We start from the raw sequence: 25,501 nt of genomic DNA on the forward strand, positions 1-25,501 counted from the left end.
ACACTTTTGGTGCATGGTGAAATATATTTAGACCTTCGTTTCACAGGAAGTTTAAGTTTTTCCTCTGAGAAGTCTGAGCACCTACTAAGGTTGTGATGTGGACTCTTGCATGCGTTCAAACTGTTTGCTTCCTGTGTGCACAGGAACACGTGTGAGCGACCTCGCTGAACACATTTCCAACCACTCTGAGACGGATTTCTCTCCGTGTCTAACTGGGGGCATAAATCTGAGCCTGAGATACAATCTGCTCCTCATTGGTGTGAATTAATCTCCCTGCTCCACTCTGCTCGCTCTTTATCAGTCCTGCTTTTATGCTTCAATATTCTTCATTACTTTGACTTATGAAAGGCGAAAGTCTCACGCTGGATCCTGAATGATAAGCATAACCCAAAGTCTGAGCAGGAGAGAGCGATAATCAGTGTAACAGGGGTGGAGTCTGTGCTGCACACAGAGCAGATGGAAATAACCAGCATGGGGCATTTACAGAGCTCCCTGGAGAGCATGGGGGGGGCAGTGAGACTGTGAGAGTGCGAGCTTCCAGGCCTCTCGAACTGTACGAGAGAGAGATGATCCACCGTTGAGATTAGTGGGAGTGGCGTCTCCTGCAGGCTTTTAAAGCCACTTAAGAGACAGATGCAGCAGAAGAGCCACCGCTGTGCGTTTCCCCGAGGAGCCGGCGAGGACACACCTTCATCACTCACCAACCTCTCCGCTCGCTCTCACACTAATCCACGTTCTCTTTATTAACACAGCTAAGGAGAATTTTGTCAAAGATGTTTGCACAAGGTTCTTTATAGAAAAACAATGTATGCAGTTTTTAGCAAATCCCTGTTTGAGAGTAAAAACTGTCCAAATACTTTCAGCTCTAATAACACTACGGCGACCACGTCAGCCGCCGTCTTCAAAGACGACAACAAAACAGCAAAAAGGCGGAGTCAGTCTGCTGCATGTTTGCATCTGGATCAGGTCAACATGCAATCTGTGTGGTAATATGGTGATTAACTTTGACAAATCAGGGAAAAAACCTACTGCTGCACCTGCATCAAAACAGAAATTGCATCTAAATGAACAGAAACTCAAACATCTTACATGCATATGCAACGTATTTTAATGGTCAGTGCAAATTTTAAATCTTCTCGATGCAGCTGAGCAGCCGCTGATTATCCATCAAGTCACTGAAATAAGTCGGTGTAAAAACAAAAACAACGTGGAGACCAGAAGACAAAGTCTCTGTAACCAAGCAACCAATTATTTTAACATATTCTTCATTTTACATAATCATATTGTTTAAAATATGACACCAAACAAATTTGTTCTATTATTAAAATCAGTAAATTTCCAGATCCTGACCAAACGTCCGACTCAGACTGACGGTGTCTGCGTTCAGAAATCAGACTGTGACTGTATGAAGACAGGCTGCCTCCCATCAGGTGACCTGTGACCTTTCAAAAACCGAGCTTGAAGACATGCTGCACGTGAACAGAGCTGGTAGCCGGTGCTGCCACTTAGCAGATACGCCTGCGTGTCAATTTGAAGCTCCTACGTCGCCTCGTTCTCGACTTATCGCAAACGCACCGCCCGCCCGGCAGAGTGATGAGAACACGCGTCAGCCTTTTACAGCTGAGGGGTAAAAATCTCCAGAAGGTGAGAATGATGTCTGAATAGTTTTTGGGGGGTTGGTGTCAAAAAAACAAACAAAAAAAATACTGCAGCAGATTAAAAGGGCTCGAGCCTCATCCAGCGACGGCGACGCCCAGAAACACGGTCGATACGTCAGCGTAATGCTGCCTTTCACTGATGTTTGTGAGCCCTTTTTCCCCTTTCAGTGTCTGATTAGCAACTGTATGAGAGATTACGTGACAGCTGTTTGTTCTGATTTATTGTTCCAATCAAGGTCGGCGTGAGCAACACCGGTGGGCCTGACTGTCTGCCTGAAAGTGGCGTGATCTGTCATCCCAAACGAGGACTATCTCCATATTAGGCCACACACACACACACACACTGACAGAAAGTCAAGTTGTCCTGCTGTGAGTTACTGAGTCGTAGCCGTGCAGCGTGGCATAGAGCCGCTCCTCTAATTGAGTTTACACATCAGTGGAAGGAGAGTGTCAGGACAGCCGTCACACTTGCAGCACCCTGCGGCGGCCGGTTCACGCTGGATCACCGGCTCACTTCAGAGGAGCTAGCGCTGGGATAATAACACAAGGAGGGCATCCGCCATCCCAAAGGGCTGACCCACTGTGCCAGAGGAGGCTGCTGCTGCACAGCGTGGGATGGATTATTTGTTAAAGTCAGAAGTGAAACTCTTGAGCAGCAGGTCAGAAATCAAAGCTCGGGAGGGTTGGAAGAGCAATTTGTTCGGCTTCAGCGGCTGACCACAAATACTTAAGCCGAGCTTCTGAGACGTTTTCAAGGTCAGGTCCTTTAAAAATGTATCATCCCAGCAACGTCAGCCTGTCCTCGCTAGATGAGGTCCTTTATGCTGCTTTGAGTTACTTTAATCATACACAGAGCTGTCGTGTGCAGCGTTTACTGCAGAACTGATAACATTCATGTCTCTGTGTGTTCTCATCCAGATCATTAAGAGCTTAGAAAACACAAGTGGACTTCTTTAGGTTTGCAAAGACATTTTGTCTCTCATGGAAGTGTCGTTCATAATAAGATATTCATCAGGTTTCTCTAAAAAGGACCTGTGATGTTCATTTGGCCTTTGTGATCCCCACAGTTCACCCTCTGTCTCTTTAAGGCCTTCTTTCCTCTGATTGGCTGCCCCTCGCCTGCTACTAAAAACATAATATATTCTTCTTGAAACAAAGTGATGATAACGATGATGATGATTACAACGTTTTACTTTGGACACATAAAAGAAACAAACAAACAAATACAAATGAAATCAACATAAAATGAAATATCAACTCAATCATTAAGTGGGAAATGGAGTCGGAAGAACTTTTCCATATTTCTTTTCCCCTTCTGCAAGTATGCAAGTAAAATGTATTTATAAAGCACATTTAAACACAGCTTTTAAAGAGCAACGTGCTTTACAAAGTCTTTATTTACCCAAACACACGCGTACATGGAATAAAAAGTAAAAAATGGACAGAATATTGAGTTAACAGGCCTAAACATAACAAATAAGGACAGCAGGGGGCAGATGAGAGATCAGTGGGCGGGAAAGCCAGAGAGTAAAGGTCAGTTTTTTAGCCTCGACCTGAAAGCAGAAATGGACGGCGCTCTTTTTCTGTCAAGCGGTAACTGATTCAAACAGGCCGACTTCAAAGGGTCTGTCACCTTTCTGTTTGAGGCGTGACCTTGGGCCGTAAGACATGAGAGACCGGGAGCTGAATGAGTCTGACCATTAAGAGCAGAAAAATCTTCAAGTGAATTCTAAAATGGACAGAAAGCGAGTGCAGCGAGGCCGACACTCTGGTGATGTGATCGTATACAAAGCTCTGCTGCACCATCTGCAAACAAGCTAAAAGAGACGGAGCCCGACGTGTACGAACGGCACCGAAATTCACGGCACGGACGACCTTTTCCAGATCATGGAAGATCATGAGTTTGGTGATAACTAACGAAGAATCCACTCATGAAGCAAACAGCTAAATAAATAAAAATGAAACTAGCATCATTGAGTCCGCCAGCTTACACACATCTACACAAAAACTAGAACCACTGAAAGCTGTATCATTCCTGCAGAAGGTGGATAACGCTGCATTAAACTGTATCCAGTAAACCCCCAGCCCATGCTTCCATGGTGAACACGCCGCTAACAGCTGAAACAGCCCAGGCTTTCAGTCCAAATCCAGCTCTCATGTCTCAGTCACACTGGAGACCTGTTGGCAACCATCTGGCAACCACTGCTTTCATGGAAAAATGTGTATCTCTTGACTGGCTACATGTGGTTGATGTTGGCAGTCGCTGTTAAATCGCTAAAGCCCCAGTAATGCAAGCCTAGAGACCAGTCAGTGACCCACTGGTCATCGCCTGTACTCTGTGACCAGTTGGTGACTGGTTGCAGGAGGTTGCTGTCAGTAACTAAAGTGAATGTGAGGTGAACAGTCTTGTATCCAAAACCACCTTGGCATTGCTTTAGCTTCTGCAGTCACCTGTTGTTTGAACGGAAGATACAAACTTGTCTGCAAACTATTTGCTAAACAATCCTGAAACTGTGACACAGGCGGAAAAATAAGACTTTCTGCCTTAAAAGCAAAAGTTGTACTTTTAGACATTTGTAGGTTAAAACAATAAGACACAACTTTTACTCAAAGTTTCATTTCTGGTTTGCATCATACTACGTGTATTTGCAGAACTGTACCCATCATGTCTGGCACTTTCATCTTCAACTTTCCTTCACAGCATTTTTCTTTGTAATCTACGTGTAGCTCAGAATGATTACAGGAACCAACCAACACTGGGATGTGTTTGCATGCTGTCCTACAACAAACCAAGGGCGTGCCATCAGGATGCAAAGATGCAGGGAAGAAAATGACAGCAGGGTTGGCCGTGAAGAGGAAGTCAGCAGCCACGGTGCAAATGCTCATCCCAACCACACTGAAAACTAGGCCTTTAGAGTTCTTGCCAATCGGTCTACAGTAACCTCTGGATCGGCTTCAGTCACACTTTTCACCATTTTTGTGTCGCCACAGAGAAATCTGTTGGCCTCGTACGCCATTTACACCCTGAGTAAACAGCTGAAAGAAACCCTTCTTGATCTCACCTACAAAGCTCGGCTGCTGATTAGCTGAAACGACCTCCGTCTGCAAAAGCATTTTATATGCAGCTGTGAGAGGAGTTTGTCAAGACATTTGTGATGAGAGCAGAGGTATTGGCTCGGGTTAGGAGGCTACACGAAGTAAACGTCCCAGAAAGGGACGCTCCAACAAAAAAGGCCATTTGTAGCAGTCCGGGAAGGCGAGGACAGCTCGACCCACAGCAAATGTCAGGATCAGCTCCCGCTCCCTTCAGGAACCTTTAAAAGGTTTCTATTTTCTCCCCTCTGATGGATTTTCACTTCTTTCCATCAACACACATAAAAATGTGTCCTTTATCTTATTCAGCAAACAATCTTACTCCTGTAAGATAATCTTTTCTTATTATAGAGACTGACAGAGCGGGATGAAAGGCTTTGATCTCATCACATCTAAATATACAGGCTCTATTTTGACCCTGAGCCAATCAGAACACCCCCCCCCCCCCCCCCTTTATGTTTGTACAGTCGTATTATAGATATTTCAGGCCTTATTATGATGAAGATGGTTTTTACTTAAAGAGCTTAAGTAGGAGAAAGTTTTCAGTCACCCACTATGATTTGTATCCATAATTAATCGAGACATACGGATCTGTTCCAAGGAAAAACGTACTGATGCAAGACCACAGGAGTGTGTGTGCGTGCGTGCGTGTGTGTGTGTGTGTGTGTGTGTGTGTGTGTGTGTGTGTGTCTGTCTGTCTGTGTTGAAGTAATGAAGAGTGAAAAAGCCATTCTAATGAGGGCCATTTATTTCCATGCATGGGCTTCTGTTAATGGGTGATGAGTTTGGGTGCGTAACCCAAACTCAGACCATGAATGGTTAAGTTCATGCTACACTGTCTGAGATTTCAGTTGCACAAGGACAAGGAGGAGGAGGAGATGCTCCCGTAGCAGAAAGAATCCTGCAGGTTGACTTTATTTTTAGGGCCGAGCGGCGCTTTTATTAAACTCCTCGGTTCAGCTGAATGTAACAAACTATATGAAGATGTCACTACACACTCACTAAAACCTCCACAGCGTCACATCGCGGTCGAGCCAGAGGACTTTAAAAGGGCCGGGATGGCTGAGAGCATTGCTCACGCTGGGATGCTTCAGACTGAAGTCTCATTAACTTTTTATTTTCCTCAGGCAAATCGCCGCAGGCCACAGAGTCAAATGTGGCCACTCACTCCTAACATTCACCAGGTCGCCAGTGACCTGCTCAGGATCAGGTCCACGTCTATCCTTCATGTGGAATTTTCATCCCTATGACCTGATTTTGAAGGTTCCTAAATCTGTTCTTGTTTAGCATGTGGCTAATAGGAACCCAACCCCGATGGGTTCTCTGGTGATGTGGAGGATGAAGCAGCCATGCCCTACATGTATCAAAAGAATGACTGAGCATGCTCTGTTCGTACTCCTAAACTGATGCACCGCCTTCAGGTGTGGAAACCGTGGACGCAGCCCTGACGGCAGCTGCTGATCCTTCACGTGAAAATCCCAACGTCAGCGATCAGAACAGGACTGCAGTCAGAGCTGTAAACATGGAACCCGTCTGTACGTGTGCAACAAGATCACCTTTAATGGATATTCTTCCAATTTAAACGGGATAATCAGATTTTTATGTGATGATTTCAGGAATGTTTTGTTCTATTCCATTTCATTTATATTAAACCAAACAGTTGCCTCAAAGCGTTTGTTGATCACATCTCTAACAGTACGCTGGACAGAGCCCAGGAGAAACACAGCAGCACATTTATAGAGCGTTTTTTACCACCAGCCGTGTCCCTCGAGGAACAGGGCTGGTGGTTTGAGATTGTGCTGGACGGTATGGACCAATCACTTCGTAGCTCACTCAGCTCATCACCCTTCATTTTTCACAAGTTATAACATATGTGCCTTGATTGGATGAAGACATATGAGAGGACAAGTGATTCTTCTGACACCTCGCCAACACGTAGCTCACCTGTCCCTCACCTGGACAAGCTAAAAACGATTTCCTGTATTAACAAGGTATTTTGACAATAAGTCAAAAGAACTTTTATTAAAAAACGATTATGAAAAACAAAACATGAGGTCATATAAAAAGGATTTGGTTGGTTTCATGAACTATAATAATAACTGTGTCCTGTGTGCTTTAGTACAGTAAGGAAACATGGACGGATCTGAAAGGTGAAGCCAAAGCAGAAGCGCCTTTAAGCTGCGTTCTTTTTACTGTCCTGCAGGGGGCGACTCTGCTCACCTGATCGCTAACTGAGGAGTTAATCTAGTGTCAGATCTTACTGAATAAAACTGATAAAGCAGCCATGTTTGACAAAATGCTGTTGCCCTATCACTACTGTCAGTTAGATCCACCCCTCGCATCACAGATAGTTACTGACCCGTCATCATCAGCCAATGAGAGCGCGATGTCCTCACAGTCTGACCTGCCTCTTGCTTAGACACATTTTGGTATCTTAAAGTCGACCAATTCTGCTCATTTCCAGCTTTGTGTACGTGTTTTTGACTCTGCTATCGTAGCTTTGCGTGATTTTACCAGCTCTGCAGCCCATCCTCGGTCTGAAATAAGTCGTTTTAGCCCGTCCAGCTTTGAACAAACATTCTTACACATGAAAACACCAGGTTTGAATAATAAGATGTGCCTGAGATGACCATATTCAGGATATCAGCTCTCTATGACATCACACAGATATAAGAGTAGAAAAAAAACTGTGATAAACAGAGTTCAGAGTGTTCCCACATAGCAAACTTGGTATGGCCCGGATCTGGCACACACAGTGTGCTTATACATGGCCCACATACCGCAAAGAATGACGGCCCTTTGGTGGCCCAGATCTGGTTTGTCAGAGGTGGCCCACACATGGGCCAGCACAAGGCCAGGTGCAGACACACTGGTGGCCCAGAACAGTTTCAGCTCTGGCCCCAGATGTCAGCCTAATGTGTACCTTACTCAAGTCATGTAATAACAACATGTGCCGGAACATAATAGTGCAAAAGTAACATGACGAAACTCAAAGTGCTCTATACAGCATGCCACATTCACCCACTTTCTGTAAACTGAGTGCTTCCTAACTACATTCATACACATTCACACTCTTGACATGCGGACTTGAGGAGCCAGGGACCTGCTCCACCTCCTGAGCTACAGCCACCCAGTAGTAAACATGAGTAAACCCTTACTAGGTTTTGGATAAAGTGTACACTCACAAACCTGCATGTGAAACGTTGGCTACCATAGCAGTATAGTATTGCAACATGGCATTTGGATCTAACTAAAATAGGAAAATAGGAACATAAATAGTGCCATCATTGCCAGACCTGGCGCACATCTGGTTGATATACACCCTGCCATGACACAGTCAGTCAGAAGTAGAGCAGGGCGATATGGCCAAAAATATTTATCACGATATATATTTGAAAATTTGCGATAACGATATAACTGATGATATAATTGACACTAGACAAAATACTTTACAACTCCACAACTTTATTAGTGCAAAAAACCCCATCAATGTATTTTCACTTAAACAAGCAGCTGTTTTTTATGTGCATTAAAGTAATATAAAAATTTAACAGTGCAAATTCCTCACTGACAGTTTAACCAAAAGGCATTTCCAGTGGAAACTGGCCGACATATCCTCAGCATAACCATGTATAATATCCACAAAACTTAAAAAGAGGTTATACACACACAGTACGGTAATATTATGTTGAAGCACAGTACGTATCACTCCGCGAGGCTCCTGCCTACGATAGCCGTAATGCTCCAACAATCCATCAAGCGGTGCGGCTTCGTAGCTTAGCAAAGTCGGACTGAAACACCTGACAGATTTTTGAGCGCCGTGTACATAAAATCGTTTCGAGGTCAGTAAACACAACCAGAATTCATACATAAGGCACACGGGATTATAAGGGGCACTGTTGATTTTCAGAAAAATCAAAGGATTGATTTTAAGTGTGCCGTATTTTCCAAACAACACGGTAATAACGACGGCCCGCTAGCATGCGCTACCAAAAATAGTGCTTTGTTGTGTATCTGACGGACGAAAGCTAAACCAGTTCCACACCACTGAAGTTGCAGCATTTTTACAAACCAGTTCTGGTTCATCCGTTTCATTCAACGATCCACCATACCTCTTCTCATTCTGCGTCGCCGCCATGCGCGTATGTAAACATAGGCACTGCGCATGCGCGTTTTACCCACATTCTATCGCGATATTTCATTTTCCTATCGTTGCCCAAAATTACACCGGTATTACCGTGAACGGTATGATATGGCCCAGCCTCAGTCAGAAGTGCCAGCTTGTTGCTGGATCCGGGCCAGACCTGTTTTCTATGAGCCTGGGCCACATAAACCAAACCACAGTTGAGCCAGATATAGCATGCCATCACATAGACAGTGCCAGCTACACCAGGCCTGGCCCATATCTGGATGACATACCACTTACTATGCCAGAAGTCAGCCAGCAGTGTCGGCTTGACACCAGATCCGGGCCAGACCTGCCTGCTATGTGGGTTAGCTTTACCGTACATGCACCGAGCTCGTTATTAGAGACGCAATTTTCTTGCTTTGCTTGAAAGGACTGCACACTCGACGCACTCGACACAAGCCAAATCACATTAAATGTTATCATCTTGTTGACCTGCATTTGAGCAGGACCCAGATTAACCCTGTGTGGAAACCCTTCAGCAGGCTAACCCAGATTAGAGACGCAGGGAATCTTTTAATCTTCACATCACCAGGAAGTCTTGGACAGCCACAGATTACATCTTTAATATCACCCTGAAGAAAGTCCAGCGGTGAGCGTGTGTGTGTGTGTGTGTGTGTGTGTGTGTGTGTGTGTGTTTACACCCTCCGCTGCACTTAAAGTGAATCCTAACACAGCTCTCTCTTCAGATAATTAAGAGATACTTGAAGATATGAGAACCCTGGAGAGAGCCATAAATAGAGCACAGGGAAGAGCGGGTGCTGGAGAGATGCTGGATTAATCGAGGGCGAGCTGGCCCTCGCCGCCTCATTCTGATCCACTTAAAGCTATAACCAAACCTTCCGGAACATCTTATCAGACTGACGCTGCAGGTCACAGGAATGCCGAGTGGCCAAACTGAATTCAGAGCAGCCCGCGGCTCCTGTGGGACGAGCGCTCAGTGAAAACACTCAAAGCTCAACTTGTTCAGCTGCTGTGAAGCAACGTGCTGAGCCGCTCTGCTGTGTTTCACAAACGTGAAATCATGAGTGAACTTTCAGGTGTGAAAATGAGGCCAATCATCTTCAGTCTGCTTTCTTTCTAATATCCAGCAGGGGGCGACTCCTCTGGTTCCTATTCTATTCTGATTGTATAGAAATGGATGTGAAAATGAGCCTCTGCTCAGCTGATCTGCACACCTTCCTGATGACCTCACAGTCTCAGTCTGTAGTTTCAAGTCTTACTAATTAAAACACGATGAGAGCGCGACTTTTGGTCCCAGCAGAGACAAAAAGGGTGATACAGCAGGTATGTGTTACCGTACAGTGGCAGTCAGATCCACACCTCGCTTTTCACGTCTCATATGAAAACGCTGAAATAACTAAAACGTTGCGTTTTAAAGTATCGCGGCGAGATTTCAGTAGCCGATGGAAGACGTCACACACTTCTGCCCGATCGCTGGAGGTCCTCCTCTATAACTGTAGGAGCTTCTCCTGAGAATATCAAACACCCTGAGATGAGATAGCTTTAAGTCAGGGAAAACAGCCTCTTTACAACATTTTCACAAATAAAGAAGCTTTCTCTGCTCTTTTGGACATAAGGCAGATATTCAGAGTAGCTGCAGGATTACTGCAGCTCACAGGTCCTTTCTTTAGACAAACTAAAAAAAATCCAATTATGCTTCAGTCGAGACAAACGAGACAGAGATGGAGGTGCAGAAGAACTCGTTTATCACAAAGGCTGAGGTGGAGAGCCGATGATCGCTCTGACTTACTGCACCGCAGCTGTGTTCTTACACCTCATTTCATTTCTGAAGCTATTATTAAATATTCTGAAAAATAAATCCACGCTTGTCTGGTTTGCAAAAATATGCATGCTTATGCTTCCTGAGCCACCGCTCACTTTATTTTCTGGTGTGATTTGGACTTTTAGCACTTCAGTTTTCATATGTCCTCAAAATATCTTCCACCTCTTTGCAACATGATGCAGAATTGTTGCATGAAAGGCTGAAAGCTGTGCGGTCAGAACATTTCCATCACGATGCTTCGAGGCTGGTTTGAGGTTCTTCTCGTGAAAAGCTGCCTTTGGTCTGCATCAGACAAGTCTACTCTAAGTGCTGTTTGGTCACGTTATCTTTGATCCATCTTTCCACAGCACTTTATTCCCAAAGCTCTTTGCCTGAATATTCACTGGCAGTTTTGCTCTAATGTTCTTTTTGGACAGCTAAAGCTTTTTCCTGGCGTTCCTCCTCTGCTGCTCATGTTGTAAGAGTTACCTGCAGGTCCTGTGATGAACATCTGGAGGTCTTGTATCCACCACTCTGCTCTTAGGCTATTTTTGCAGTCTCAGACTAGCACAGGTTTAAAACTGTGCCGCTTGTAGATGGTTTCCGTCACAATGACGGGGGTGAGACGGCCTTCATCGATGCTCACCATCCCAACGATTAAGAGCTCCTGGAGATCCTCGTGGACCCGCCCTGCCAGGACTCTCCATAAAAACTGTACCTAATTAAATTTGGTCCGTCACCCATTTGAGATCCTCTCCTTGTGCATTTCCAGACAGAGTCCACTAAGCCAGCATGGCGGGTGAGGAGCAAGAGCAGGAGTATTTTAGGAGAATTTAAATTCATGGATTTAAAGGTGTGACACAGGTTTATTTGGCTGTCTCACATTTATCAGAGGCACTGACTGCAGGGACACTGAAGGTTTGTTTGTGCCATTATGAGAGGCTCTCCACAGACGGGAGGCGTGGGGTCCCACGAGGACATGGCGTAACGGCGTGCACCCCGTACATGTCATTAAAGAGAGGTCGGCAAAGGTTAGCGTTTTATTAGGGAGGCCTGGAGAGCTTTTACTGCTCATCAAACACAACAAACTCAGCTCAGAGCAAACAGAGAGGTCGCTGCCGACGTTTAAAAACCCTGAGACAGAAGAAAAGAAAAAGTGAGGAGACATAAACACAAGAATGAGAGGATGAGGAAGAGGAGAGATTCAGCCCAGCTGACTGGCAGAGGCCCGGAGCAGAGGAGGTGCAGGGGAGAAACAGAGCTGACGGCTGGGAGTGAATGGCCACACTGTGTGTATGAAAGAGCTTTTCAGCCTCCTCCCAATCAGCACACACACACACACACACACACACACACACGAAGCATGTAACTGTGAGGGTGAAGAGGTGACCCTGACGGCAGTTTGTGTGGTGTGGGCAGACACAGGGATCTTTTCACTCCTCACCTTTAGCTGAAATACCAGAGCTGACACTGAACCTGAGCTCTGGGAGGATCTTTGTGTGTGTGTGTGTGTGTGTGTGTGTGTGTGTGTGAGAGAGACACTCTGAAAAAGCTGCAGAGATGCAAGGACAAACACCCGAGCATCTTGATCATAATACAAACAACGATTATTTTTGTTAAACCTCTTATAGTGTCACATGTGGGAGATATTTATATTCCTCTGCATTTAACCCACTCACTCAGGGAAGCAGTGGGCAGCTACCAATCCAGCGCCCGGGGTGCAGTGTGTAGAGATGGTACCTTGCTCAAGGGTAGCGCAGGGTAGCCATTCGATGGATTCAAACCCCCGACCTTCCAATCATGGGGCGACCACTCTACCTACTGAGCTATCCCTGCTCAGTGTTGCTAGGATACAACTTTAAATACCCTCATACTTAAATGCTATATGTTTATTATTTAGCTGCTTTTTTAATATTTTCTTTCTGGTCTTTATTGACAGGGAAGAATCAACAGGAAAGCGGGGGGGGGGGGGGGGGGGGGGGGGGGGGACCCGATCCCGGGCCGGGCGCTCTCATCATGTGGCACGCAGGCGCCCGCTCCACGCAGTGAGCTACAGCAGGGCCCGTTGGTCAGCTGCTTATGAGCTCGCAGGGATGGAGGCGGTGGGTCTCTGCAGCTCGTGACTGTGACCAGTTTCTCAGGTTCTGCTATCCAAGCAGCAAACTGATTATCAGAGCCAGGTGGGATTAAAGCACTCACCTGTGCACACAAACATCATCGTCATTTCTAGCTTCACCTTCTCTGGATAGTTTTTACTGTGTAATCAGTAATCTGAGACAGCAGGCGGCTGTACAGGTTCAACTGTTGTATTTGATTTGAACTTTTTGTGGCTGACTTCAGAGGGCTGTGTGGGAACGAGCACCAGCTCTCCTTTTACCTTCGTGCACCTACAAAGATGTCAGAAATGTCACGTTTACACAGCGTATATACAGACGGTACATGGGGTCTGCTGACCTCACCAAATTCACAGCGTGGTTAAACCTGAGCCAGAAAAGGTGCAGACACGTGTCTTTAATGCCACGGTTAATGCTCGCTCGCTGCTCGAGAGAAGCGTGACATCAGCGGTGCCCCAAAACCATTTTTCCTCACGCCCTCCTCGCTGACGTCTGCCTGGAAATGATGCAAATGATAGAAAAAGTCATCAGGCTGGGAGGGTCTGGCACGGGCGCCGCTTCACACAAGTCTGGTTTTCATATAAGTTATCGTGTTCAAAGTTGGGTGTCAGCAGCCCACGCCTTTCACCAGCTGAGAACATCTTTCACAAAAGCAAAAATTATAAATAAGCAGAAAGTCTGATTTGCTGAAGTACAATCGTCCGCCATCTTGCTGAAAGTCTTTTCCCTAAAAAAGTCGGTGATTGGAAGTTTGATTGGCTCGTCCTATGACCCTCCGTTTCTTCCCTCTTTGACACAGACAGGTGCTGAGACTAAACCTGGATCGAGTGTCTGTGTTGTGCCGTGGAAGCCGTTTTGCTAGCGTGGCTTGGCTCCACATGCCCCATTACAGGGAAAAGTTTCTGCAACTCAATACAAAGTGATGATGAACTGTTTTAACCCTTTATGTCATTGTTGCTGTAATTTGCCAACTCGTGCAGAGAAACAAAGACAGAGCTGCAGCTCTCCGTCCTCCGTGTGCATTTTATTAAAGCTTACTCTGCGGCTCTCCTGAGCTTTCTGTTCTTACTTAAACACATTTATGCATCCCCTGATTTTAACCTTTATCTGTAACACTGCAATTACAAGCAGCTGCTTTCTAGTTGCTCCTTTAGGAGGTATAAATCCAAGGCAGCGGAGCAGAGAGCGGTCAGGGACACCGCGGGTTAACGAGTCAACGGCGAAGGTAAAAAACAATATGAAACTTAATAAAGCCACACGTGAACCGGCTCGATTCCCAGCCAGGAAGGAAGGAGAGAAAAGAGGGAGGAAGGAGGTCAAATAATAATAAACCCCAGAACTCCAATTGAGCAGAAAGACGTGAAAAGATGACCACATTCCCGCCGTAATGAATCCACTACTGAATAATAAACACGAACCAAGCTGTGGATAAATAATGACCCGAACCCTGATGCTGATAACAGCTGACCGCATGGTCAAAATTACATTATTCCAGATGGATATCTTAATTGTTCCTGCTCCGGGTTTGGGTTTCCTTTAAACAGAGCTGGCTGTGAGAGTGTGGGGGACCGCGAGGTGGGATGATTGACACTGAAAGCCTGTTCCTAGCTTTGCCGCTATTGTTAGCGAGGATCTAATGGACTCTAATTTGTCAAAGTTTACTGAAATACCAACCCCAGCACAGGCCCTGGTGTCGCCTGCGTCTCCACAGCTCAGACGAATCAAAGATCTCTGACGACATTCTGCCCTCATGAGACTCACTTAGCGCTTAAAGAGGCCCTGCTCATGCAGAGCCATGAACCCATCCCTGATGTACACCGTGATAAGAGCAGCTCCGCAGGCTCGGATCGCAGACAGTTTTGTTCTCATTAGGCTTTGCAAACTGGGGATTCCTGGCACACCAGCAGCTACAGAGCCTCTCCGAGTTCACGCTTTGCTTATTATGCAGCTGTTAAATATCAAATTCTCATCTTCTTCTTAGAAGATTCATTTCTTTTCACACACACAGGACTGCGACACAGAGTAAATGCTAAGAGGCGATCGCACATTTGTGGTGAACACTGAGACACAGATATTCCATCTTTACCTGCTTTTTCAGTTCTAATGGGCTAAAACTTGGAGGCAAACTATGGTGGTCCTATTTAGGAAGGGGGACAGGGGTGTGTGCTCCATTTTCAGGGCACTGCAGAGGAGGCTCCCCCTTAGTAGAACCTCCAGTGGAACACTAGGGCACCTTACCGAGTACACCTGAGGGTGCGTGGGAGTTTGTCAAATCAGTCTGCAGGTGTTTTGTGTCCTGTGGAGGGTGCTATGAAGTTCTACCCTCCACTGAATCATCCTTGTTATTAATCTCTGTCTCTCTTCCACAGCATGTCTTTATCCTGTCTTCCTTCTCTCACCCCAGCCAATCACAGCAGATGGCCCCGCCCCTCCCTGAGCCTGGTTCTGCCGGAGGTTTCTTCCTGTTAAAAGGGAGTTTTTCCTTCCCACTGTCGCCAAAGTGCTTGCTCATAGGGGGTCATATGATTGTTGGGTTTTTCTCTGTATGTATTATTGTAGGGTCTACCTTACAGTATAAAGCTCCTTGAGGCGACTGTTGTTGTGATTTGTTTAAATAAAGCTGAATTGAAATAGTTCTTCTGCCGGCTTTATCGAGCGATAGCCTTCAGCTTGCATTAACGTGGTTTGCAGCCGAGTGCAAAGTTGCTAAAGCTGCATGTAAAAAGTGAGCATGTAGTTCAGGGGTGGGCAATCTCAGTTGACGAGGGCCGGTGTCCCTGCAGGTTTTAGAGCTCACCCTGGGTCAACACACCTGAATCATATGATTAGTTCGTTACCAGGCCTCTGGAGAACTTCAGGACATGTTGAGGAGCTAATTTAGCCATTTAAATCAGCTGTGTTGGTTCGACGACACATCTAAAACCTGCAGGGACACCGGCCCTCGAGGACTGAGATTGCCCACCCCTGATGTAGTTTAACTGTGATGACAACACAGCACACTTTCTCTCCTCTCAGTCTAATAGACGAGCTCGGACCCTGCCTCCCTCTCAGCTCCACCTCTGTCCATTTATGGTGTGAAGTGGGTTCAGAAAAAGGAAAGGTGTGGAGGGAGAGAGACAAGTGTACTCATGAAGCTGACGTGACAGAACTCGTATGACTTTATCCCAAACCCTGTGCTATAACAAGCCGGACTCTCCCTCTGTGCCCTTTTCCTTCCAGTCCTCAGCTCCTCTCTGCAGTTCCTCCACCTCTGTCATCATTTCTACACACAATGGCAGCAGCAAACTGCATTCCTCACAGCCATACCTCATAGCTCGCTGGCATCACAGACAATGCTGTTTTCAGAGTGGGGTGAAAGAAAGGGCTCGGTGATTTCGTCCGGTTGTTGTTTGTGAGCACAGGGGCTGGAGGGAGGAAGCTGGTGTGGGTGAGGGTGGGGATGCCGGCCGGGTGGGAGAGGTGGAAAAACTCAGAGTTTGTGATGTAGGTGAGCTGCATTTGAACAGCTGTCCCCACACAGAGGTTGAAGGATGACAGGAAGAGGCTGGTACCAGGAAGACCGGGCCCAGAGGAAGCAGACCAACAGGCGCTCGCTCTGCCACTTTTTCTTTTACTTTCTCCTTTACCCCCCAACTTTGTTCAATAATCACAAAGCTCTGTCTTTCTATTGTTGCATTTCCCCCACCATTGTATTTTAGTTACAAAACAAAGTGCTGCACAGTATCAGTGATGAGACGGGGGTACGTTAGGTCAAACCCAGGAAAAGGAAAAGGTCTGTGAACAGCTGAGGCTCTAAATCTTACAGCACGTCAAGAGAAACACCCGCACAGTGAAAGGCAATCAGGCGTGATTGTGATTCCCACATCTGCCTGTGATAATCCATGCAGCTAGCCAAGCGTGCACCCAACCCTCCGCCGCCAGCACCCCCAGTCTCATTTACAGCCAATCGCCCCCGCCTTACGTCCATCGTACCCAAACTGCTCCTACACCCTTCGCTTAAAAAGTCAGCTTCATAACGGAAACTTTTTATTTATGGCAGACAGAAAAGAAACGGCACTCACCGTCTGTGGAACATTAAACACACCTGTGCACTCTCTCCACTGACCCACACACTGAAACTCACTCTGCCACTGATTCATATACAGAAAGTCACAGCACAAAAAACCTTTGCTGATAGAAACACATTTAAAAAACAGACTGATCACTTCTGTCGTCTGACTGTAGTGAAGATGAGCTGAACTAATGTGAAAACAGAAATGAGCGGACGCCAACGGGTCTGAGAGGACAGCTAACACAGTTAACTAGAAGTAACTGACAAACAGATGGATGATTGAAATAGGTAACACGGGTCAAACATGCTGACATTCCACGTCCCAATTGTTAGTCTTGGTAGCCGGGCATTGTTCCGCCAGGGCCTCCACTCCTGGCTGCCGCCAACACATATTGCACCCGTGTTAGCGTTACAGTTGCAACCACTGACTTTTGGAGCCAAAACAGACGATAAGACTGTGAGGCGTTATCAGCTAATGCTAGCTAGCTGCATCCACAGACTGTAAAGGGGCATCAAAATGCTCCAAAAGGCTCCAACAGCACAAACACGGTCCAGAGGCCCAGCTCAGCCACCTGTGTCACCATCCACCTGTCAGTCAAATAGGCCACGCCCCTAATAATGCAAACTTTAAGCCTTAATATAATTTAAACAGGTGAGTTAAAGAAACTGTGCAGTTGTTATAAAGAGGAAATTATCCACAGAGACCAAGCAGCTGTGTATCAGGCTAAGTTTTAACATGGGAGTCTATGGAGACTGACTCACTGCTCCCTCTGCTGGACGTCAGTGGTTCCACGGTAGCTTAATTTTGTATCATATACAAAAACATTAAATCAAGCTCAGTTTTTGGGTACTTTTCAGATGTCAAAGTGTGACCACACACTTTCATTTTCACAACTCTTGATCCATTTTCTGACAATCTGTTTGCGTTTGTGAGTTTTAGCAGAGAGACGATAATAAATGATCGCATGGCTAATGTGGTCACAGAGCCACGAGTACGACCTGGGCCTTCCTCAGAGGGTCCATCCATCTGCTGCTCCAAAGACACCAAATCACCAATCAGTGCAGTCTGCAGCCAATCCACTCATATCAGCTGACTCTAAACAGTGCCAGATGCATTTGTGGAGCAGTTTGTACTGAAGTTTATATAAATTTGGATGGTGAATCATCAAAATAAATCCAAGTGTAGGACAATGACAGGCTGTTGTTTTTCACCCGGGACTGTGTCGCTTTCCTGGGATAAAAGATGGTCTGAACATTACTCTGCAATAACGGTGTGTCAGCTCGTCATCGATTACCTTCTGCTAAAAGCACCTTCAATATAAAACCAGCATCTGTGGACCTCACACATCTCTCAGTCTTTATTATTTACACATTAGAGTCCTGCAGCTGTGGTACTAATTAGATCCTGTCAGCAGCAGCAGGTTTGTGCTGAGCACTGTCGGCTTGTTATGGGATTTTTGCAGATCTGAGTGTGTTTTCAGACTCAGATAAAGGAGCAGATGGTGAAAAAGCACTGTGATAATAATCAGTCAGACACGGGCCACTGACAGCAAAGAGACAAATTCATTTGGAAATGTGCTGATGTATTAATCAGGAACAGTTGCTCTCTCTGATGTGGCTGTCAGCACAGTTTGTATCTCATCTGATAAAGTCATAAAAATGGAGCATAAAGAAGAGTATGATGGTCGGGAGAATTACACCCTGACTGGAAGGACAATGATGTGAAACGGGAAGACCAGAGCAGTAACAATGCCCGTGTTTGCTGGGGTCACACGTGTCCATCCTGACGTCACCCACTGGGTCGTAAAGCCTTTAGACTGTCTCCATCTTCCTGTTCTGAAACTGAATGACCCGCGCAAACGGTGGCTCCTCTCTGACTCTAACAGGACCAAGGAAGGACCGAGGGACGTTTTCCCATACGCTTCTACGCAATCGATCTCATTTCTCACAGAAAGAGGACTCGCCCCCTGCTGGCCACGAGAGAAAATGCAAGTTCAAGGCTTCAAACTATGAAAAAGAAAATTCACATGAGCCCCAAATAAAGTCAAAGAAACAAAAAAAAAAAACATGAGAAATTTAGGGCCCAAACTGCCAAACTGCTAACATCACATTTTGGAAAATCATAAGAGGTTTTTGATTGATGGTGTATATTAATTTATTAATGATCATCACATAAATATGCTGTGTGCTTTACTGAAACAAGGAGCACGAGTTTAACTTCCAGGGCCAAAAAGCTGCAGCAGAATGATTCTATTGAATTTTGGAAAGAAATTAAAGCCGTCAACAATCGTAAGATGCCTCTGTCATCCAGAATTAATGGGAAAGCATTATGGGGACCCTGTAAAATACATTAAAAGTTCCTAACAATGACAGTGTGCTTATTAGACCGGATGAAGTGAGTTATGCTCTTGAGAAATTGGCAGTGAACAAAGCATGTGACCCTGACACAATAACAGCAGAACATCTGAAGGGAGCCAACAAAAAGAATCTCAGCTTTACTTTCATCAGCTTGTCTGGACTGCTGCTTCTATCTAAGTGCTTTCTAACCAACATTCACACATCCATACTCCCGAGGACGCATCGGAGGGAAACCTGGGTTACCGTCCTGCCCGTGCAGACTGAGAGCAGCCAACAATCTTCTGGTTTACTGCCACCCCATCCATCCATCCGTCCATCCATCCATCCATCTGTCCATCCATCCATCCGTCTGTCCATCCATCCATCCATCCATCCGTCCATCCATCCATCCGTCTGTCCATCCATCCATCCATCTGTCCATCCATCCATCCATCCATCCATCCATCCGTCCGTCTGTCCATCCATCCATCCGTCCATCCATCCATCCATCTGTCCATCCATCCATCCGTCTGTCCATCCATCCGTCCATCCATCCATCCATCCATCCATCCATCTGTCCATCCATCCATCCATCCATCCATCCGTCCGTCCATCCATCCATCCATCCATCCGTCCATCTGTCCATCCATCCATCCATCTGTCCATCCATCCATCCATCTGTCCATCCATCCATCTATTCATCCATCCGTCTGTCCATCCATCCATCCATCCGTCTGTCCATCCATCCATCCATCTGTCCATCCATCCATCCATCCATCCATCCGTCCGTCTGTCCATCCATCCATCCATCCATCCGTCCGTCCATCCATCCATCCATCCGTCCATCCATCCGTCTGTCCATCCATCCATCCATCTGTCCATCCATCCATCCATCTGTCCATCCATCTATTCATCCGTCCGTCTGTCCATCCATCCATCCATCTGTCCATCCATCCATCCATCTGTCCATCCATCCATCCATCCGTCCGTCCATCCATCCATCCATCCGTCTGTCCATCCATCCATCCATCCATCCATCCGTCTGTCCAGCCATCCGTCCGCCTGTCCGTCCATCCATCCATCTGTCTGTCCATCCGTCCATCCATCCATCCATCATTAAATTACCAAAGGTCTGCTCACATGTGAGATCTAATTATGGAAGTCAGGTGGAGCAGAGTACATCCACACCCTTTGAATAACCTACAGACTCCAATAAGGTGGGATCGCGTCGCCTGTTCTCTTCATCTGTACTCGAATGATTAAAAAAGCAGAATGCTGGCTGTACGATGTGGGAGAGCCGTTTAAAACACGTAGCTGAAGAAGTCACTGTGCCGTCACGCAGCATCTGAGCGACACGGGATGTTCCTCACGTTTCTGGAAACACAGTTTTCCATTTGTGTTTTGATCACTGACGTTTGTTTTTTACTGTAAACTTTCTCCACCACATGCAGCAGTTTAGCTTTATACTGTGTAGCTTCTAACTGTTAGACATCCATCACTTTATAATTTGTCTTGTTTGTCACAGCTCACATCTTGTACTGCTGCATTTTATGCCCCAGCCGTGAGCAGTGCTGTAGGTAGCACATCAGTCCTCTTCACAAAAATCCACCTACCAGCCTGCACATTAAACCGTAACATATTTATAAATCTTTGGTTTTTCTTTTCTACAGACACTGGAACTGTCTCCAGTTTAGCTCCACCTACAAAACATTAAAAAAGTCATGCTGCTGGAGATACTTGAAAGGCTTTGATTGATGTGTGCACAGGCCGGCTGACTTTTCCTGATTTTCACCATTTTTACACCAACATGTACGGCTTTTACTGCATCGTTTCTTTCTTATTCAATTGGCTTCACTTTATGTTTAAAAACATAAAAGCATAAATTTCATCTGTCTCTATGAGCAGCCTGACTAAGCCTTCAAATCTAAAGTCCCAGTTCACCAGAATAGCAAAGCGATCAATAGTAAACACTGCAAGGTTTGAAGTCCCAGTGCCCTGAAAATAGATGGAACAAATATCCGTTCTTCCCTAAAGGGTTCAGGCACAGCAGGGAACTCGGCAACAAAGTAAAAAATACAGCAATGTGTTTGTTTTTCCTCTCGCTAACACGCCAACGGGTTCCAAATAAAGACCTCTTTGCAGAGCTGATCATGGAGAGCACTGGGTCCACAGCAGCCTGTTGTCAGGGATTAACCAGCTACTATATTTGCCAGAGAAAATCCTGCGCTCGCTATTGCTTCATATAAGGAGGTGACATTTACCCCAGCTCGTGCTCATGTACAAAGACTGCAGCCGGCTCCCCGCTCTGCCCGGCAGCCTCTCGACCTGTGCAAACAATTTGATTTGGACGGGTCAGCTCGAATTAAGCAGCAGAGCTAATGTCAGAGGCTGTGTGCACAGCGTGTCTGAACCCTGACTGGGTCGCTCTGATTGGCTCCTTGTTTTTGTGCACCAGTGAGGGTGGTGATCTGCAGGAACGTGAGGTAGGTGGAAAAAGCAAAAAGCTGACTGTATAAAAGTAGAATAAAAGTGGAACACTCTGTCCACATTGCTTTCATTACCTGGACACATGGAAACATGAAGAAGATGAGGACAGTCCTGCAGAAGGTAAACGACTCCATCTTCATCTGGGTTTGCCCCCCAAATCGGGGTCTCTGTGCCCAACCTGTACAGGAAGTGGAAATAGCAGCAGTCAGCAACTACCAGTGAACAGGGCCGGGCTAAATAACTGACAAACCCCAGGGCAAAACCTTCCTGTGGGCCCCACAATTTCATCCACAACACTCGGTGTTTCCCACATGTAGACTTTACATCGGGACATTCTTCTATTTATTTTTATGATTTCACCGTTCACTGAAATGACTGACTTACTTGATGACAGTCTTTTTGCTCTTATTTTGAATATTTAGTTGCCGCTAACCAGTTAGCCGAGATCCTTCCTTTCTTACGTCTCAATCCCAAGAGTCTCTCAACCTGCGGTCAGGTGAACGGACTCCACAGACTACAGCTGCTCATGATGATGATGGGAGTTGCGGTTCTGTGAGCACTCGGGGAGACATACATCTCACTGTGGCCACAGAGCAAGAACTCCGGCCACAGTAAACACAGGGAGGCAGGGCTGAATCTGCCCAAAGGGACACGGGACACTCATACAGGAGCACAGTTACCGTGTCCCCCTTCATCTGTTGCCTTCTGCAACCCATCTTTTATGTACAGTCTATGTGTTGACGTTGTTGTATAGCTTAACTCTACGTCACTCCGTTTAAACCTCCACCTAACTACAGTTTTACTTCTCTTATCAGATGGAGCCTCGGTGTTGTGAAGGAAATAATCACCGCTTCCGCTCGATTTGCATTTCTTTGTTTCCTTTGTGTTGTCGCCACACAGATCGTTTAAACTAATTACCGCGCACAGAGTGAGGAGGGTTTGCGCTCCCTACGGCTGCGGAGCATCGGGGCCACTTTCTCACTTTGCCTCATAATTAATTTGGAATTAGTCGATGACAAAGCTCCTTGTAATGTTCGACAAACGTATCGATCCATAAAATATCTGCGGTTCAAACCTGGCATCGAGTTAATCGGCCACGGTTCCTTAAATAGATATGAGTGCAAACTCGTGCTGAGCTCTGCGGACAGAACATCCAATAAACCCGCAGTCAGCAGAAAATGAATAATGATGGAGAATCCCAGCAGCTGCTGTGATGGTCTCTGTGAGGTGAAGCAGCAGCTCCCGCAGGCGCACACGGGCGCACTCACCTGCGCATTTGCGCCCCTCCGCGCGGCATTGTTGCGCACTCTTTCCAACTTTCTAACCGCGAAGCGACGCGTCCGCACGGCCGCCCCGCGCGCTGGCATCGCGCGCATCAGCAGCGCGAGCCCCGGCGGGGCGGACGTGGGAGCGACCTGCGCGCGTGGACGCGTCTGAGCCGCACCGCGTGGGTTCGTTAGAGGGGACACGAACACCTTACCTCCGGGGGAGACTCGTCCTGCGCTCCTATGCGCTCCTATGGAGATGCACCATCGGGGGTTCTCCAGTCCGCCTCGCACCAAGATCCGGTCCCGTCGAGTCTGCCCCGAGTCCACACCCCGAACCAGAGACCGAAACGACCCCAAAGTACCGAGAGAGCCGCGCGGCGGGGCTCCGTGCCTCTGGGAAAGTGTCTCCGGGCTCGGAGCGGCGTGCAGCCTGCCTGCCTCGCTCTCACTGCCGAGGACCAGCGTGAAGCAGCGCATACACGAGGCTGCAGCTTCCGCTCTGGCCTTTCAAAATAAAACCCGTGGCCCCGACCCTCCCGTGTGTTTTTTTTTTCTTTTTTTGGGGGGGGGGGGGGTTGTTAAAGGTACTGTTTGCAGTTATCCTCTGCAGAATTCCTCTTTCACCACCAGGGGGCAGCGTCTCACCCGCGTGAGCCTGTAAAAAATATCTTTTCTTGCAGATTTAATTTTTTCTTCCTGAGTTTGAGTTCAGGAAAAGCTGCAGCTGTTCGAGTATCTTTAACTGTACGGACATCTACAGCACAGCTTCATTTATCCAGACTGACACCCGTCACTGCTCTGACACACACACAAGCACACACACACACACACACACACACACACACACACAAGATGTCTTAACTTTGATATGTGAAGCAGATTCATTTTCTATGTATGAATGTATCTAGACAAGATGTTTGAAGGCCTTCAGTATTTGTTACTCATGTCCATTTCAGGGCCCACCGACTGCATTTGGACCCAGAGAGAGAGAGAACATGCAGACTCTACACAGAAAGGCCAGAAGGTGGATTTGAACCCAGGACCTCACTGTAGTGAAGTAACAGTGGGATTGTGTTCATGTTCTTTTATTTCACGGGTGATTAAAACGTGCTTTAATTCTGAAAGGTAAAATCGACTCATTTCCTGTAGAGCCCTGCTTGTCTGTGGTAGTTTGACACTGAGTAGGCGTCTGATAGCCAAACCTCTGTGTTCCACATGTAAGGAGGAGAAGTCCTCTTCATCTGCTCTTTATCTTATAATTATTATTATTAATAATAATTCTGAGCAGATTCCCGGGGTTTAGGTGTCACCGCTGACTCATCAACGAAACATTCATTAAACTTAATCTACAGATTTTTCCGGACAGACAAAATTCTTCTTCTTCTTTTGTTTTTTGTTTTTGTTTGTTTGTTTCTCTTGTTTTGCTGTGATCTACACAAAACACACAAATATGAAATCTTTGCATTTTTCTCACACACGACATGAACCAGTCCTGAAAGTGTCAGGCTGCCTCTTTGTGGTATGTGTCTATGACATGTTTGTGCTTTGGCGGGGCACCGGGCCTGTTGCTGGCAGCTGCTTGGTACAGGAGTTTTAAAAATCCTGTTAAGAAGTCCAGCTGCCTCCAGTTGAAGTGCTTTGGACCACTCTGCGACTTGGATGACCAAGAACTTCCACAGACAACCAAACTGAGAACCTGTCTCATATCACCTACACCTGGTTCTGGTCTCCACCAGGATCCAGCCCAAAGGTGTAGGTCGTCTGGTTCGGTGGTCTCAGAATCTAGTCTCTGTTTTTGTGGATGATGTGGTTTTGTTGGCTCCATCAGGTGGTGGCCTCCAGCTCACACGGTGGAACTCCTACTCTGGGTTGGCAACATGTGTCTGCACAAGTTGAATACTCGGGTCTGATAAATGAGGGAGGGGTGGGTGGAGCAGAGATGGAAAGACGGACTGGTGCAGCGATGTGGATGCTGCCTGCTGTTGTGAGGAGAGAGTAAAGCCGAGTGCAGCTGTGGATCTACGATTCTACCCTCATCTGTGACCACGAGCTCAGAGTGAGACAAAACATACGTGTCAGAAATAAGCTTCCTCTGATGGGTGCCCGGACTCTCCGTGAGAGACAGGCAGCTGAGCTCAGCCATGCAGAGTTGTGGCTTCTCCATGATTCAGGTATCAGACCAGCATACCTCCTGAGCACCTCCTGGGTGAGATGCTTCAGGCATGTCCTGCTGCGAAGAGACCCCAGAAGTGATATGGATGGATGGATGGATGGATGGATGATATTTGGAGTTTCTTTGCCATTATCAGATTTTTCAGGCCATTGAACCTGATTCATTTCGACTACCTCTGACTGTTTGGTGGATGATAAGCTGCACTTAAAAGTAGATTCTCTGAGTGCCATGTTTGTGTCTTCAGTGGCCTCTGATTCATCTCCCCACCATTAAGAAAGAGGATCAAAGTGTGTGTGTGTGTGTGTGTGTGTGTATGTGTGCACCACCACTGCTGCTTTATTATGAGGTGCAGAGCAGTAGCTGGCACTG

At 46.5% G+C, this 25,501-nt stretch overlaps 1 protein-coding gene across 1 annotated transcript in view; it reads right to left on the reverse strand.

The window, feature by feature from the left end:
• adamtsl3 (ADAMTS-like 3) overlaps positions 1-23,451 on the reverse strand; it is a 192,066-nt gene extending 168,615 nt beyond the window's left edge. Inside the window, 2 exon segments of the mRNA XM_005447818.2 lie at positions 21,766-21,869; positions 23,172-23,451. Of these exon segments, the coding sequence (XP_005447875.2) occupies positions 21,766-21,869; positions 23,172-23,436 (369 nt within the window). The 5' untranslated portion in view covers positions 23,437-23,451.
• Positions 23,452-25,501: the final 2,050 nt, after the last annotated feature.

The sequence above is a fragment of the Oreochromis niloticus genome, linkage group LG1 (genome assembly GCF_001858045.2).
Source record: "Oreochromis niloticus isolate F11D_XX linkage group LG1, O_niloticus_UMD_NMBU, whole genome shotgun sequence".
NCBI classification, from domain to species: domain Eukaryota; kingdom Metazoa; phylum Chordata; class Actinopteri; order Cichliformes; family Cichlidae; genus Oreochromis; species Oreochromis niloticus.